At 53.9% G+C, this 16,833-nt stretch overlaps 1 protein-coding gene across 1 annotated transcript in view; it reads right to left on the bottom strand.

Annotated features, from left to right (window-relative positions):
* The window catches only part of Snap91 (synaptosome associated protein 91), a 97,386-nt gene that overhangs the window by 57,597 nt on the left and 22,956 nt on the right, over positions 1–16,833 (bottom strand). The window contains exon 3 of the mRNA XM_048353629.1: positions 93–235. Coding sequence (XP_048209586.1) covers positions 93–235 — 143 coding nt within the window. The remainder of the gene's footprint in view (positions 1–92; positions 236–16,833) is intronic.

Here is a 16,833-nt window from a genome sequence, read left to right as displayed (position 1 = left end):
TTTTCGAGTCACTAGTGAAAATTCATCAGCACATTCTTCTTAGGGTGTCTCCCTCCTCCACCCACGGTGAAAGCAGAGTGGCCTCGGTTTACCTCGTTCCCATGCACCATGAGATGATGTGTGGTCACCAAGGCTTTGAACACAACCACCCAGCTGCTGTTGGTTGCTCGCTCAAAGAGCGTGTCTGCCATCTGGGGGATGTTCACGTTGGTTTCATTGGTCGCCTGGATCAAATCTGCAACAACACAAGATCTTCATTAATCGTTATATTTAAAAAAAACCCTCAAACATTAAACATTTCAACCTCTCCACTAAAACGTGACTTTGAAATCACTCATAGAAGAGTAATTAAAAGATTAAGACAGGTGCCCGCGACTGATGCCTGAAATCTAGCTACTCAGAAGGCTGAAAACTGGAGAATCGAGGTTAAATTATAGCCTGGGCAGAATAGTCCACGAGGCTCCATCACCAATTAACCAGCAAAAAATGTTGGACTAGAGGCCTGGTTCAAGTGATAGAGCATTAGGCACGAGCAAAGAAGCTGATTGAGTGTTTGAGATCTTGAGTTCACACCCTAGAACTAGCAAAGACAAAAAATTAAGCAGAATCTTCATACATGGACATTTATGGTACATTATTTGACTTTATTTTTGCAGTACTAGGGACTTGAACTCATTGCATCAAACTTGGTCGGCTGGCTTGCTCAGCTGATGTTCTGCCGCTTGAGCCACATTTCCTGACAGCTGTTTTTGGAGTTTTAGGGGTGGAATTTCGTGGACTTCTTTGGCCAGCCAGGTTGGTTTTGGAGATCTACCTTTCTTATCTCGTCTCCTGAGTGGCTGTGGGAGCCTTACTCTTGGCCTTACTCTTACACTTGGCTTAAGAATAGCTTTCAACTGAATTCTCTTCTATCGCTTTCTGAATTTTATGATTGCTAGTGTTGGTGCTACTTTTTTTTTTTTTTTTTGGAAAATTACTAACTACAGGAGAGCTAAGCCTCCAGTTAATCTTCTTTGTTATTGCTCCAAGCACAATGTCTCAAATGCAGCTGTTTACCACCAAGTGGGGGGAAAGCATAAATGTATTTCTGAGACCTGAATCCCTTGGATATTAATTTTCAAATATGTTGGTAAATACAGTTGCCAGACTAGGAGCAAATATTAAAAGAGCAAAAGAATTCTGTGTGTCCATCTAAGCTTTCGTGGAACGTGAGGCCAGCCTTCAGTTCTGCTCATTCTGGATCTGAGTTTCTAAGAGATCATGAGCTTTACGCTGTATTCGTGGTGCCTATCTTCGCAGGAGTACACGGCCACGTGATTGGGGTTCATGGGGTTCCCATGGGGAGTTCCGAGAGGTCACGAAACGTGCCGAGTGTGACATATTTTAGCTGGTGCTAGGGAACGGAAGCGGAGTCGCGCTGGGCACGGCGGACCCTGCAGAGCACGGGGCCCGACCCACCCGCCAGGGAACCGGGAGCCTCCCAGCCTCCGGGGCCCCCACTCCCCCTGCCCTGCCTCCCTCACACACACACACTCGGTGATGCGCAGCTGCACACCCGCTCAGGCATTCCTCTAGCTCACACTGAGCGCGGCTTAGCCACTGGCGGCAGCCCTCGCGCGGGACTTAGCCCTTGGATGGAAGGAATCATTGTTCTGAACCAAACCAGCCTTCTGTTTCTGAGTTCCTATGTATTCCAAATTGCAGTCAGCATCCTTATCGGGTCCGCATAATCTTTTCCCCAGAACTTTTCTTTTTTGCACTCCTTCTATTATTCTTCAGCAAACCTTCCCCGCTCCTCTTCAAGTCAAGTCCCACCGGGCCGCCCTGGGCTTGAAAACTGAGGCTGTTTCGCTGCTGGTTCTGATTCGAAGTGCAACTGCCAAGCCCTAACTCCTAGAAGATGGACACGCACGCCAGGACTCGTCTCCTGGGCAGTGACCCCAAGGCCTGCACACATAGCGCTCATGAGCAAAGTGAACAAGAAGCACACTTCACCCAAAGACATCAACAGGCTCTGGAAAAAGAAATCTCTGTATCCTATCACTGCTGCTAACGTGATAGCGTGGCACTGTATTATATTTGAGATTCCGTGCCAGTCACAAATGCTTCTGCTTTCTTGTTTCTTGAACTCAGATAGACGGGAGACAGTACAGGATCAGAAAACACTACAATCCCTACAGGAGACAAGAGGAGAAAAGCAACATGGTAGAGCAGAAAGCCCAGACCAGAGCCCAACGCGGTCCTGACTAGATGAATAATTCCGGGCAGATTATTTCCTCTCTTTGCCTCAAGCATCACCTTTCAAATGGGTAACAATCACTGCCGTTCAGAATGAGGCCAAGACCACAACCTATCCGAACACAGACTAAGTGCTCAAAATAACCTGGCGAGCACCGCTACCTCCGCCCTGAGAATGCGGCGTGAGGCCGGTATTGGGAGATGCTGACTGGGACCCGAGTCCCCCGGATGCAGTGCTGGGGACTGAACCCAGGACCTGGTGCTTGCTAGAGAGGTGCCGCACCAGCTCGCTCGTGTCCTGCTCTGTCAGGTAAGGTCTCCTGCTAACTTTTCCCAGGCTGGCTTTGAACCCCTGTTCTCCTTCTTTCATTTTCCAAATAGCTGGGACTACAGCCACCCACCCCCATATAAGGCCTGGAAAGAACATGTAAGAACAAAAGCGGATCTGCACCGTGTGGACGCTCGGGAGCTGTGGCGGTTGGGAGGCTTATCTGAGGAGGGGGGAGGCAGGCACGACACCCCACTATCACACGGAAGACCTTGGCTTCATCCTATGGACAAGGGGAGCCCAGTTTACTCTTGTAGGAAAAAAATTACTAAGAAGACTTGGCTTTCCGCCAGGCACTGGCGGCTGGTGCCTGTAATCCTTGCTACTCAGGAGGCTGAGATCTGAGGATTGCAGTTCGCTGCCAGCCTGGGCTAGAAACTCGCGCGACAGAGACTCGTATCCTGGGTTAACCACCGGAAGAGGCCCTGTGGCTCCAGTGGTAGAGTGCTCGCTCGCTTTGAGCAACAGCACTCAAGGACGGTGCCCAGGCCCTCCATGACCGACCAAAAAAAAAAAAAAAGCTTTGGCGTGTACGGTCAAGTACGTTACGCAATGGGCACTCACACGATCGCAGGACGCAGCAGCACGAGACAGGGAACAACTGATCTCAGCATGAAAGCTACACCAGAAGGCAGAAAGGCAGGGAGCCGGGAGGCCCAGCTGAGATCAGATAAGGTGAACCTGAACTGGGGGACAGGCAGAAAGCACAGATGGAAAGGGAGGGGGGGAGGGGAGAGGACCTGGACTCACAGCTGGGCAGACAAACCTTGGAGGTAGTAGGGAAAGGAAGTGGACTCTGCCAGCCCGATTCCTGCTTGGAGGCAGGGAGCCAGGCTCAGTCCACACTATTTTCTGAAGCTGGCTTCAAGTTGGCATACACTATTCTGGAGAGGATAACCTTCAACGCGCTGTTGGAGATCTAAGTGGAGAGGTCTGGTGGGGAAGTAGAAACGTTCTGAAGCATCTGGTCTAGATAAAAACTTGGGAGCCATGGGCAATTACATGGGAACTGGAATTGTGAGAAGAGACAGGTCACCCAAAAGTTCACATATAGAAAAAAGAAAACTATGTACGAGAAGCAAAGCTAAAATAAGCAAGACGAGCGCGGGTGATGTGCATGGACGAAAAGGGCGTCAAAGAACAACGTCATTCAGGGGAGCCCAGAGAAGTAATGAATCCATATTCATTAAAACGAACGCTGAGAAGCTCAAGATGCAGTTAGGAGTCCCCGGAGCTGAACACTGCACACAGCCCTGACCGTCTGCACAGGAACCGACGAGTCCGGGTGAACCCACGGGCGGGCTCGCTGGCCTTGGCGAGGAGAGCTTGAAGGGAAAGGCTCTGTGTTGTTTAAAGATGAGAGAGACTTGAGCATGTCTGAGGTCAAACAGAAAAGGTCATAAGAGGGGAACTGAAAGTAAGGGAGAGATAACTTCTGGAAAAATCTACAGGCAGGATGAGCTCTTTATCTGAAGAGGTACAGATGATCTATATTTGAAGTCTTAAGAATTCAATTCCATTTTAACTGAATTTATTAGGAATATATACCTGGTACCTCTTTGAAAATCAGCTTTATGAAAGCATAGATCACAAAGCTGTGCCTTGGTGCTATTTGAGAAGTGCTGAGGCGTTCCAGAAGCTTGCGTTGGTCAGTCCACCACGCACACGGAGGCTGTGAGCTTCTTCATCCCTCCAATGGCTGCTCCAGGCCTCGGGAAGCTCTCCCCCACCCCTTCGGTTCCTCCCTCCCCTCCATGCCTCGGCAGACACCGATTTGCTTTTCATCAACACAAATTAGTTGGCATTTTCTCAATTTCACCTGAGGAGAATGAAACCATTGTGTGTGTGTGTGTGTGTGTGTGTGTGCGTGTGTGTTTGTGTGCATGTGTGTGTGTGTTGAAGGAGAATGATCTGGACGCTCTCAACGTGCCTTGAGATTTATCCACATTACTGCACCTAACAATTAGGGAACACAGAAAAAGAGTTTTCTCCCATTTATCTATGAATGCACAACCTCTGGGGTTGATTCCAGTGTGGGCTATTACACATCAGTGTGCTTTGCACATTTATATATAATTATTTGCATGTAAATGGATGGGTGCTTTTATTTCCCTTGTGAAATTTCCCAGACGACTGGGTGTTGTTATTGCTATTTATTTATTTACTTATGCAGTAGACGTGACGTACAGAGGGGTTAGAGTCACGTGAGTCAGGTATTGAGTTCTCTCCTTTTTGTTCTTCGAACTCAAGGCCTTCCTCGTGCTAGGGAGTCTCCAGTCCCCACTTCCAATTTAGACTTGCTTCCACAGCTCCGACAACAGGTGCACAGTAAGCTCCTTCTTGGTTGCGATGGTGGCCTGCAAACGTTTTGCCTGGCAAATGTGATCCTCCTGATCTCACCAGCCCAAGTCACCGGGATTAGAGGGCACAGTGGTCCCATTCACAGGGGTGGCCGTAAGTAGGGGAGAGGCTCCTGGAACGGGCTGGCCTGTTAGGAAAACAGCCAGGTCAGAGAGGCCTGGGCACCGGCCTCATGCAGGACAATGTCTGCCTGGCCAGCCCGAGGCTCTCACTTCTCACACACCACTAAAATAATAATAATACTCCCAGAATGCTTCTACCAAGCTACTTTCCCACCAGCAGCAGAGTCAAAGTTCAATTACTAGAGATCCTTGCCAACATCTGATGTGGTCTTTTACGCTCTTTTTCGTTTTCGCCATTCAAACAAGGATGTTGTCCAATGCCGTGACAGTTTCTGTGTGCCTTTTTTTCCCCCTCGTGTTCACTAGGGAAATGTCATTTATTTTGGCCCTTATTTAGTTTGTCACTTATTGCAGGCAGGAAAGGAATCACAGACTCTCTTTTTCACTCTAGCTCGCTTTGAAGTGTGAGTCTCTCTCTCTGGTAGTTTGAAGCCATCGAAAACCTCTTCTAGGAGCATGAGATAAATCCGTACAGCTGGGAAGACAGCTTGAACTTCCAGGAGTCGTAAGTAACTCTTCACTTGTTAGGGGACTGGCAACAAGCCTGCCCGGCCAGCCCTGACACGCGTGGCCACCCGCCTTTACCCCGCGCCACGTGAGGCTGTTCACCTCGTGCGCCAGGTGTCAACATGGCACTTCGGCCTGTAATCTCGTCTCTGGATCCTATCCAGCACAGCGGGAAGTATCTGTGGGACACTCACTGCCCCCCAAACACCCACAATTCTGATCCTGGCTCCCCCAGGGTCTCCTGCTGTCCGCAGAAGTAAATACAAACGCCTCAAGTAGACATCTTATACCTTATACTTACGCCTCGAGCAGGAGACCCGTACTTACATCTTAAGTATAAGGTTCAGGCCTTATACTTTACCTGGAGGATAAGGCCTTTCATTAGAAGTCTCGGCTACCTTCCCAATCTTCCCAATCCCACAAGCTGTGTTCCAACAGCACTGGCACCTCTCCCCTCTCTCCTCACTGTGAAGAACTCCTCCGCGATCACCTCATCCCCCAGGGAACTCTAAATTGCCTGCCATCCAGGAGTCTTCTCTGACTTCTCCCTGGAGAGGAAGGGGCCTTTGATCTTCTCTTTCATTCATTCCGGGCAGGGCAAAGGACATTGGACTCGCAGCCACAAACCTAGTTCACAACCTGGCTTTGCTACCCATGGATAAGTCGGCGCGACCATTCTGTGTCTCTAGTTTTACCCCGAGAAACAAAAATAACATTAATTATTACCTTATGTACCATATACTTTGAGCCTCTTATTACCCAGAATCCTAATTGTCAGTTGGCATGTGTCTCTTCTCGGTGCTATCCAGGTCTATCTAGGTCTATCTCAGGTCTATCTAGGTAAGAATGAAGTCATACTTGTGTCCTCCCACAGGCTCTGACATGTAAAGCAATCACTTCAGAGGACTAGGACTAGCTTATCTGTATCAACTTAAAATAATTCTATACTAAAGCTCATGGCAGGTATTAGAGACCATTTTCAGTAGGCCTTACTGTCACAATTAGATCAACAAGTTAGATGATTTCGTTTCCTTTAAAATGTCGTAGATACATTCGTCAGCAATTACATTCAGAAAGGCTCCTTCTATCCCACTTAAAACTCCAGCCCTAAGCAAAACTCCCCTTGGACTGAGGCCAGGAGGGAGAAGAAAGTTAGGTTGTTCTTTTATCATATAATCATCTCCTCCCCACCTCCCTTTTTTTTTTTTGCCAGTCCTGGGCCTTGAACTCAGGGCCTGAGCGCTGTCCCTGGCTTCTTTTTGCTCAAGGCTAGCACTCTGCCACTTGAGCCACAGCGCCACTTCTGGCCTTTTCTGTATATGTGGTGCTGAGGAATCGAACCCAGGGCTTCATGTATACGAGGTGAGCGCTCTTGCCACTAGGCCATATTCCCAGCCCCTCACTTTTGTTTTTGCAAAAGCAAATGAGAGACTACACTCCAGGTCCAGTGACTATTATTCACTTTTTATACATTTCTGCAACACAATAGCCATTTGGAATGTTAACTTCCTCCCTCCCCTCTCCTTTCCTCCTCTTTCCCACCTGTGATGAACGGAATGGTCATGTCCCTTACAAGATTCAAATATTGAACTCTGAACCCCTCATGTCGCAGTATCTGAGGTCTGGCTTTGGGGAGGTGACCAGGCCCTGAGGGCGGAGCCAGGACGAATGGAAGTGGTGCCTTATTATAGAAGAGAGCCCCGGAAGACCTTCAGTGACATCTGCCACAGGGTGGGGGAGAGGTGGAGTGAAGCCAGCAGTGTGAAATCTGGAAGAAAGCCTCCACCAAACGCAACCATGCTCCCCATTCTCTACATGCAGTACACAACACACCGTGTACACGCTGCACAGTCCACACATGAAACACACACTGGGCATCCTATACGGGCTATACACCCCAGACATGCTACACACCCTGTACACCCTATACCCTAAACACCCTATACACACTGCATACCCTAAACATGCTATACACACTATACACAACATACAGTAGACACGCTACACTTTCTTTCCTCCCTCCCTGCTTCCCTGCCTGAATATTCCTTAACAATGTCAGACAGTACAAACATACACACACTTCTAGACAAGAACACATCCTTGCAATTTGGACAATACGATGAATAATGATACAGATGAGTCAGAAGATTTTCTTCTTGGGATGGGCATGAGCGAGACATTAGGAGGGGGGCCTCCACAATAGCCATTTCCCTTCTCTTCCATACCAGATGAATGCTGAGCTCATCCGTGCTGTGTCTGTCAGCGTGATGAATACCTCGGAATCGCATCGCCTCCGCTTTGCCGGTAGCTCGATGCATGATTAGCAGTGTGCTAGGATCGTCTGGGAGGACATTCTCCTCAGGAATAAAGAGAGGTGTGACTGAGTACAAGTGTGGCTCAGCCCCCGCGACAAATGCACATTTTGTTCGCATGCGAGGTCCTGGCCATCTCAGGACGGGGAGACGGACTGTCAATCAATCAGATGAAGGTGTCAGGACGGGGACACAGACTGTCAATCAATCAGATGAAGGTGTCAGGACGGGGAGGCAAACTGTCAATCAATCAGATGAAGGTGTCAGGACGGGGAGACGGACTGTCAATCAATCAGATGAAGGTGTCAGGACGGGGAGACAAACTGTCAATCAGATGAAGGCGTCAGGACGGGGAGGCAGACTGTCAATCAGATGAAGGCGTCAGGACGGGGAGACGGACTGTCAATCAGATGAAGGTGTCAGGACGGGGAGACAAACTGTCAATCAGATGAAGGTGTCAGGATGGGGAGATAGACTGTCAATCAATCAGATGAAGGTGTCAGGATGGGGAGACAGACTGTCAATCAATCAGATGAAGGTGTCAGGACGGGGAGACAGACTGTCAATCAGATGAAGGTGTCAGGATGGGGAGACGGACTGTCAATCAGTCAGATGAAGGTGTCAGGATGGGGAGATGCACTGTCAATCAAACAGATGGTGTCAGGATGGGGAGATGGACTGTCAATCAGATGAAGGTGTCAGGATGGGGAGATAGACTGTCAATCAATCAGATGAAGGTGTCAGGACAGGGAGGCAGACTGTCAATCAATCAGATGAAGGTGTCAGGACGGGGAGGCAGACTGTCAATCAGATGAAGGTGTCAGGATGGGGAGACGGACTGTCAATCAGATGAAGGTGTCAGGACGGGGAGATAGACTGTCAATCAATCAGATGAAGGTGTCAGGATGGGGAGATGGACTGTCAATCAGATGAAGGTGTCAGGATGGGGAGATGGACTGTCAATCAGATGAAGGTGTCAGGACGGGGAGATGGACTGTCAATCAATCAGATGAAGGTGTCAGGATGGGGAGATGGACTGTCAATCAGATGAAGGTGTCAGGATGGGGAGATGGACTGTCAATCAATCAGATGAAGGTTTCAGGACGGGGAGACGGACTGTCAATCAGATGAAGGTGTCAGGACGGAGAGACGGACTGTCAGTCAGATGAAGGTGTCAGGGGAAACCCTGAAGCACTGAGGCCTGGGTGATATTGCAGAGCTGCCAATCAAACCCTAGAGTGACCCTCTGCCTCCAGCCTGCCTTTGAAGCGAGACGGCACGGGTCTGTGCTGCAGCGAGACAGCGGGTGCGATTTCTGAACTGTGGCTTTGCTTGCCCTGGCCTGCTTTCACTCCTCTGAGTAGTAGCAGAGATCATGACCCCAAGGAAAGACTCTCCACTAAAACCCCAAAACACCAAACTAAACCCTCCAACACATCATCCATCCCAATGGATGTGCAAACCCCAACCCAGGAACACCAGAAATAGGAAAAGGAAAGGCAATACAACTCCTCCGAAAGCTGATGACCCCATAACCAAAATCAAATGATATTGACGATAGCTGAGGTGCTAGGCAAATCCAAAGTCTACTTTTAAAAACGGTCAGTTAGGGGCTGGGAATGTGGCTTAGCAGCAGAGTGCTCGCCTCGCATGCATGAAGCTCCGGGTTCCATTCCTCGGCACCCCATAAACAGAAAAAGCCAGAAGCGGCGCTGTGGCTCAAGTGGTAGAGTGCTGGCCTTGAGCAAAAGGAGGCCAGGGACAGTGCTCAGGCCCGGAGTCCAAGGCCCAGGACTGGCAAAAAAAAAAAAAAAAGTAAAAATGATCAGTTCCCTCAAAGAAGATGCAAATAATCAGATGACTCAAACAAGGAAGTCAGCCTTAGACCTAGGTGAGCAAGTCTGAGACATCGATGAGGAATCAGGAATGGATGGCAAATAATATGATTAAGTCCTTAGTTATTTGCAGCTAAATACTGCACAAAACAAACACGAAGAGAACCAGGCCTGCAGCCTCTGCAGTCTCTTCCAGCTCTGAGGTCTGGTGGGATCTGTGGCCCTGGGCAAGCCCACGGCACCTGCGCCTTCGCAGCGTGGCCTGCAGCCTGGCCCGCAGCCCGCCGGGCCTGCCTTGGGGATAAGGACCATTTGCTTAGAAGCCTAGCCTCTGGCGAGTCAGGGGAAGGAACTAAGAGGATTAGGAAAGGATTCTATGTTAGAAGGAGAAAGGGACTATCATATAGTTTTTTTCCCCCTTGTAGAAAGAAGATCACACACGGTGCGTGAAAAGGGTACTGGATGTAGAGTGTGCACGCAGGAACTCTGAGCCAGCAGGAGGAGGACTGGGGGATGATGGGAAGGAGGCTTTGATGAAGGGGGCTGGCTCTCCCATTCACCCCTGGGAAGCAGAAAGGATGAGGCCTGAGCACAGGGCCCGGCGGAGCTCTCTGGGCTGCCTCCAGGCCCGAAGGAGCGGGGCTGGGTTATGCAGATGACAGCGGAGGGAGAGGCCGGTGAAGGGGAGATGACCCTGAACTGCAGAAAGCAGGGTTGGAGGGGGCCAGAGATCGGAGAGCAGGAGCCCCTGAGCTCAGGGCGGCTTGTGAATGTGACAGCGCCACGCAGGAGTCCTCCACCGTCTTCCCTTTACGTGGAAAGATCTAAAATGTCAGCCTTGAACGTCTCTCAGTTTACTCAGTGTAACTGGATTTATTCAAGGTGGTTCAGTATCGTTAAATTCATTTGTTCTTTTGCATTGCAAAACTTGATTTTTAGAAATATAAGGTAATTCTAGATGTTTCAGGTGGCTCTTGTTTGTTTGTTTGTTTAAAAAAATTCTACATGCTTTGTAACTTCCTGTAGACTTCTGGAAAACCATATAGACACTACGAAATAGTCCTTCTTATGCCATTTGTTCCGTGATAGGATTTTGGCAGATGCAAAATTAGGAGACACGTATATGGCACAGGGCCTGAGTTAAGGCTTGGGAAATCAGACCAGACCTAGTTTAATTACTTGGTATTATTTAATAACTAAGTGGCTCAAGCAAAGTTGCCTCTCAGAACCTCTATTTCTTCACTACAGTGACAGGGATATCATAGCCACTATCTAGCAGCTGTTTTATTAAACTGGGTAAGGGAGGCAAAGAATCTAGTACAGAGCTTGCTCTACTGGAAGAGACTGAGACAGAGAGGGTCACAGAATCTCTCTGTATCCATGTATCATCTATCTGTCTATCTCTCCCTCTCAGTATATGATACACAATTACATTTATATTCAACCCTTGGCCAGCTACATAAACAGGACCTTGGAAATCTTTAAGTTAATTTCAATTAATGTATTGATTAACAAGTATTACTGAATTCCCAGTTAGTGCCAGGCATTGTTTTATCAGCTAAAGGCAGAGCAGCCAACAAAACACACCGTCAGCCTTCACAGAGCTTATACCGTATTCTAACGAAGGCCAGGTAGAAGCAGCTAGGTACCAATCAGGCAGAGATGACCAGTGTGATAAGAAATAAACTTAGTGCTGGATGGACTGATCCACTGACAGACATGGACACATGCTGCTGACAGCATGATCACCAAGTCTTCCTAAGAACATGACATTCAACGAGACCCAAGCGCACTCATTCTGTGATCTTTGGAGGGAGTATGGAAAAGGAGGCAGTGTATGCAAAGGTTCAGAGACGGAGGCATGGCTGGAGGCACGGTTCGAGTGGTAGAGCACCAGCCATGATGACGGCGTGACAGACAGGCTGGACGGGACGGAAGCAAGGCACCGAGAGCCCGCCCAAACCCAAGGAGGGCTGCGGGGACCTCCGCGGCGGAGCCACGAGAAACAGCTGGTGGATCTGCTGAGGGCGGGGAGAGGGGCACGGGACGGGGGGATCAAGAGCGGCGGCTCGTCACACCCGGTGGCAGCGCCTCGCGTGTCCTCCGAGCCGGGGAGGAGACGCCACGGGAGCGCGGCGCGCGCCTCCGCTCCGTCCCAGCTCCTTCCCCGACGACACGGACCGCCTCCGCGGCCCCCGCCCCGACCTCCCTCACGACCGCGGGCAGCTCCGCGGCCTCCGCGCTGCGCGACTGCACCGAAGGCCTGCCGACTGCGGAGAGAGCACGCGGAGCACGGCCCCGGGCGGGCGGGCCGTGCAAGAACCACGGCGAACCGTCACCCCGAGGCTTCCACGCCGGAGCCACAGTAACCTCTCCACACACGAGGAACTCCCGACGGCGGGGCTGGTGTCCACGGCTCAGGTGGTACAGCCCTTAGCTAACAAGCACAGAGCCTCGGGTTCAAATCCCCGTATCGCCAACAACAACAATGGCAACCAAGGACCGCCGGTGAGGAGCCATTCCTACCCAGGGCCGTAGAGGAGACGCGGACGGCGCCGCGGTCCGGCTCGGAGCTTCCGGCAGCCGGGACAGAAGGGGCCTCCACCCCCACCCCGCCCCTGGGAGCAACGCGTGGGCCCAACGCTCACCGCCTCCCGGGCTGTGGAGGGGGACGGGGACCAAGGTGAGGGGGTGGGTGACAGCCGTGTCCATGGCGTGGCCTCGGGCCAGGCCGCGCCGCATTTCCACAGCCGGGCGACGCGGCTTTCCCGCTTCATTTTAATTTGGTGTTTCACTTTAAAGAAACGAGAACGATCTGTCAGTAGCTGCGCCACGGGGTTTCCCGTCGACGTGTCAGGCTCGCGCGCGGTCCCCCTCGGTCAGCGTGGCCCTTCCGCCTCGCTCCCCCACAATGCCAGGCCGCCCCCGCCTTCCGCCCCGCCCTCCCCGGTCGTGGCGGGGGAGACTCTCCCACAGCGGGGTGCCGCGGGCATCCGCGGGGCGGGGGGGGGGGGAAGCGGGGTGCCGCGGGCATCCACGGGGCTGGGGGGGGAAGCGGGGTGCCGCGGGCATCCGCGGGGCGGAGGGGGGGAAGCGGGGTGCCGCGGGCATCCACGGGGCTGGGGGGGGAAAGCGGGGTGCCGCGGGCATCCGCGTGGCGGGGGGGTGGAAGCGGGGTGCCGCGGGGTGGGGGGGGAAGCGGGGTGCCGTGGGCATCCGCGGGGCTGGGGGGGGAAGCGGGGTGCCGCGGGCATCCGCGGGGTGGGGGGGGGGAAAGCGGGGTGCCGCGGGCATCCGCGGGGCGGGGGGTGGGGGAGACCCGTGCGGCCGGGCTTCTCGTCTCCTGTGGCCGGCTCGCGCGGATGGGTCGCCTTCGTGTGTCTGTGGACGCGGGAGGAACCGGTTTCGGTTCCGCTCCGGGGCGGCCGGGGTTCTCGCGGGTGGCTTTGGCGTATCCACCGTGCAGCCTCGCGGGGCGCCTCTGGAGGGCTCGCCGTGCGGATGGGGCACCGGGCCGAGGCACCGAGCAGCCCCCCCCCCCCCCCCGTGAGCGTGGCTTCTGCTCCCTCTGCGTCGGCCGCAGCCCTCCTTCCTCCCGGCTCACCCCGAGTCTCGCCTCTGGGGCGCCCTGGCGCCACGGTCGACGCCGAGGAGGGCTGGGGCAGCGCAGCCGGGCGCCCCCCTCCTGTGCCAAGCGTGCGTCCCACCCACACGTGGGAAGCTTACGTTTCCTAAACGTAAAGAGCGCTCGGAAAGGGCAGCGGCGGCTCCGGCCTCCGGGCCTTCTCCACCCGCCCTGCCCCGGCACCGCGGGCGTCTCCCAGCCCACCCGGGACCGCGTCTCACCACACCTGCTCCCCCAGCCTGGGCTGGGCGCACCCCAAGGCGGACTGCCTTTATTCCTCGGGGCCCCCTGATTTCCTACGAAGGAACTTATTAAAAAGAAGAAGAAAAAAAGACCCAAGGCTATTTTCTTTCTGGAATACTAAGGGACATACCGTTAGTACCTAAGCCCCTTTATCCCTTACTGCAGGATTTATGTATAAACAGAAACAGAATAGGTGAACTGAAAAATAAAGGGGGGGCTTCACATTCCTTCAGAAACCCTAAGGACAGGGTGCTGAGGCCATTTATGGACGAGGAAGTGGGGTGAGGCTGGGCATGAAGAAGACGGGTCAGAAATTCAGAAATGGACGGTACAGCAGAAAGATGACCCCGCAAGGTGCACCCCGAGACGCCAGCCCTGGAACCCCCACCCTTGGCTTTCCCCAGGCCCTGCACAGCAGAGAAGCCCACCAACCAAACCATGCCACCCCCTTCCGCCCAGCAGGCGGGACACGGAGCCAGCCTTGTGGATTTCCAATCTCGACACTCCAACAGTGGAGAGTGCTTCAGCTGTTCGCCCGAGCCTCAGTGCACTTCGGGAACAATTACAGTAATTATCCTTGAACTTAAGACACCTAAGGAACTTAAATACTAACCAGAGCACTGTAGTAAAAGCCCCTGCCGTAGTGTGTGGTGGCATCTGGGCTGAACCTAGTTTGGGGGGAAGGGGGGGGCTTCCAAGTACTGCTTCTGTCTGGCAGCCGCCACCGCCTCGGTGCCCACCTGCTCCGGCTGCCTGCCGCCCAGGGGCCAGGCCAGAGGGGGGCCAGGCCACCCCACGGGGGGGTGAGTGCGGCAGAGCCACGCCAGGTGTGCGGTGCCCCTGTCACCCCTCCCCAGGGAGAAGGCAGCCGGGAGGAGACGACCCCGAGCACCACCCCAGGGAGCCAGAGAAGAAGGGACGCTGCGGTCCACGCCAGGCGGGAAGCCACGAAGGCCCGGTCTCGGCTGACCTCGCGATCCGGGGCGCGGACGCCGGGCCGGCCAGCGCGGTGGGAAAGCCGGGCATTGGGAGCCCCGGGGCCCTGCACGGGCGCGCAGGGCCGGGTGAGCGGAGGGCACGCGCCCGTGCTGTCCTGGCCTCGGCACACGTCTGCCCTTCCCCCCAGCGCGTCCCCCCCACACCCCCCCCAGCCGCTCGGGGGACCCTTTCACCACGGAGCTCGCCTCCGCGGGGCAGAGTGCCAGGAGTGGCTTCCTGCTGCTGTCTCCCTGCCTAGCATGCCGGGTGGAGGACCACAGGGAAGACTGTAAACCATTCACAAAGTCAACAGACTGCAGCCCCAGGGCCTGCCCTAGGGACCCGCTCAAATATCAGAGATGACCCCGGGTATTGTCCTGGGCCTCGTGCAGATACGAACTGCAGATATAACATGTCTGTCCATCCATCCATCTATCTATCTATCTATCTATCTATCTATCTATCTATCTATCTATCTATCTATCTATGATCGATCTATCTATCCTGTCTGTATCTATCCTATCTATCTATCTATCACATATATAATTCAGAACAGCAGCTTTTCTGGTTGTGGTTTCACCTCGAGCGTAGCGTGTTGGTTTTGCCCTGACATCCTTACGTACGGCTCATGAGACAAATGTCTCGCGGTGCACACGGGGCTCCGGGTGAGCCCGGGCAGCTGTCCCCCGCCTCGCAGGCCTACCGGACGTTTTCAATCTCTCAGCTGGCCTCTGCAAGCAGAGAAAGCTCCTCCTGAAGGGCTCCTTTCTACTCACGCACAATTCAAGTCAATAAAGAAAAATCTGTCATAGAAATTATAGACCTTTATAGCGTAGGTGTTTGGCGGAGGCCTTTCCTGCTCTTGCCGTTTCTGGAAGATGCTTCCTCCACCGACCTGAGTGACTGACGTGAAGCAAGCCAGGCGTGGGGGCACGCGCCTGTAATCCCAGCCCCAGCAGGCTGAGGCGGGGGGATCCAGAGTTCCACAGACACGGCCAGGGCTTCGCAGTGAGACACCGTCTCCAACAAACCAGCCAACACACAACAAACTCTCATGGAGTCGGACCCGCAAAACAGTGCTGGAAAGGGATCTGTGAGACTTAACAAGTTCTGATGTTCATCATACATCACACAACGCTCTAGCCTACCTGTGTCCACATCTCTATCTCCCACAGCTGAGCTAACTCAAGAGACCCGCCGTCCTCCCGGGACACAGGATGCCCGGCTTTCTCGCTTGCACCAGCAGCCGTCTGGGAATGCTCTCGGCGTCCCGCAGAGCTCTGAGCCGGGAGCAGGTCCGTGGATCACACCGCGCGCGCCCCGGAGCGGCAGTTCTGCAGCGCCAGGCAGAGCAAGGGTCGGGGAGTCAAGAGGGCCGCCCCCCGCTCTGCGGCCGGCTCCTGGCCCACTACCCACGTCGAACATGACCGCCCCGGCCCGCCACACCCGCTCCGGGCGCCCAAGCTGGGGGCACGGAGGGGCACACACAAATCCCAGACGCGAAAGCAGTTTGCGTGGGAAACTGGGGGTCACGGGGCTCCCTGATCGGGTGACCGGGCGCAGCCCCCGAAGGAGACCAAGCTGCCTCGAGTCCCCTTCCGCCTGGCTAGGCAGTCCTCTGCTTCCCCTCCGTCGCCTTCCCTTTGACCTTGGAGGAAGAGGAGGCCTCACCTCCTTCCTAAGGCCGCGACCTTGGCCGCACGCTCATCCTCCACCCCCTACCTTCCAGCCGAGTCTAAAAATATTCATGACACTGAACTATCCTCTCCCCCTCCCCCCTCTCCCCTCCCCCAGCCTTCTACGTGCACCTTTCAAATCGCTCCTTCTCCTTTCAGGAAGGAAAAGAAACCCAAAGCTGGGCCCTGGTGGCTCACACCTGTCATCCTAGCCAGGCTGGAGGCTCTGAGATCCACGGTTCAAAGCCTACCCCGGCAGGAAAGTCGGCGGTGACTCTTCTCTCCAAGGAACCACCAGAAAACCCGAAGCGGCGCTGTGGCTCCACGTGGAAGAGCCCCAGCCTTGAGCGCACGGAGGTCCAGGGACGGCGCCCAGGCCCCGAGTTCGCATTCTCCATTCCCCAAAGCCGGGGGGCTCCCTCTCCTTCCGTTCCGTCACGGGAAGTTGCTGTGGCCCACCCCGGCATTGTCAGGGCCCAGCTCGGCGCGACTGCCATCCCCGCCATGCCCCCACATCTGCTCCTGGGTCAGCAGACGTCTTTGACCTGCCAAGTCCAACAGATTCACAAAAGTACACATCTCCCAAAGCCAAAGCAATCTTGAACCAA

The sequence above is a fragment of the Perognathus longimembris genome, chromosome 9 (assembly GCF_023159225.1).
Source record: "Perognathus longimembris pacificus isolate PPM17 chromosome 9, ASM2315922v1, whole genome shotgun sequence".
Taxonomy (NCBI): domain Eukaryota; kingdom Metazoa; phylum Chordata; class Mammalia; order Rodentia; family Heteromyidae; genus Perognathus; species Perognathus longimembris.
This window is presented reverse-complemented; position numbering and strand designations above follow the sequence as displayed.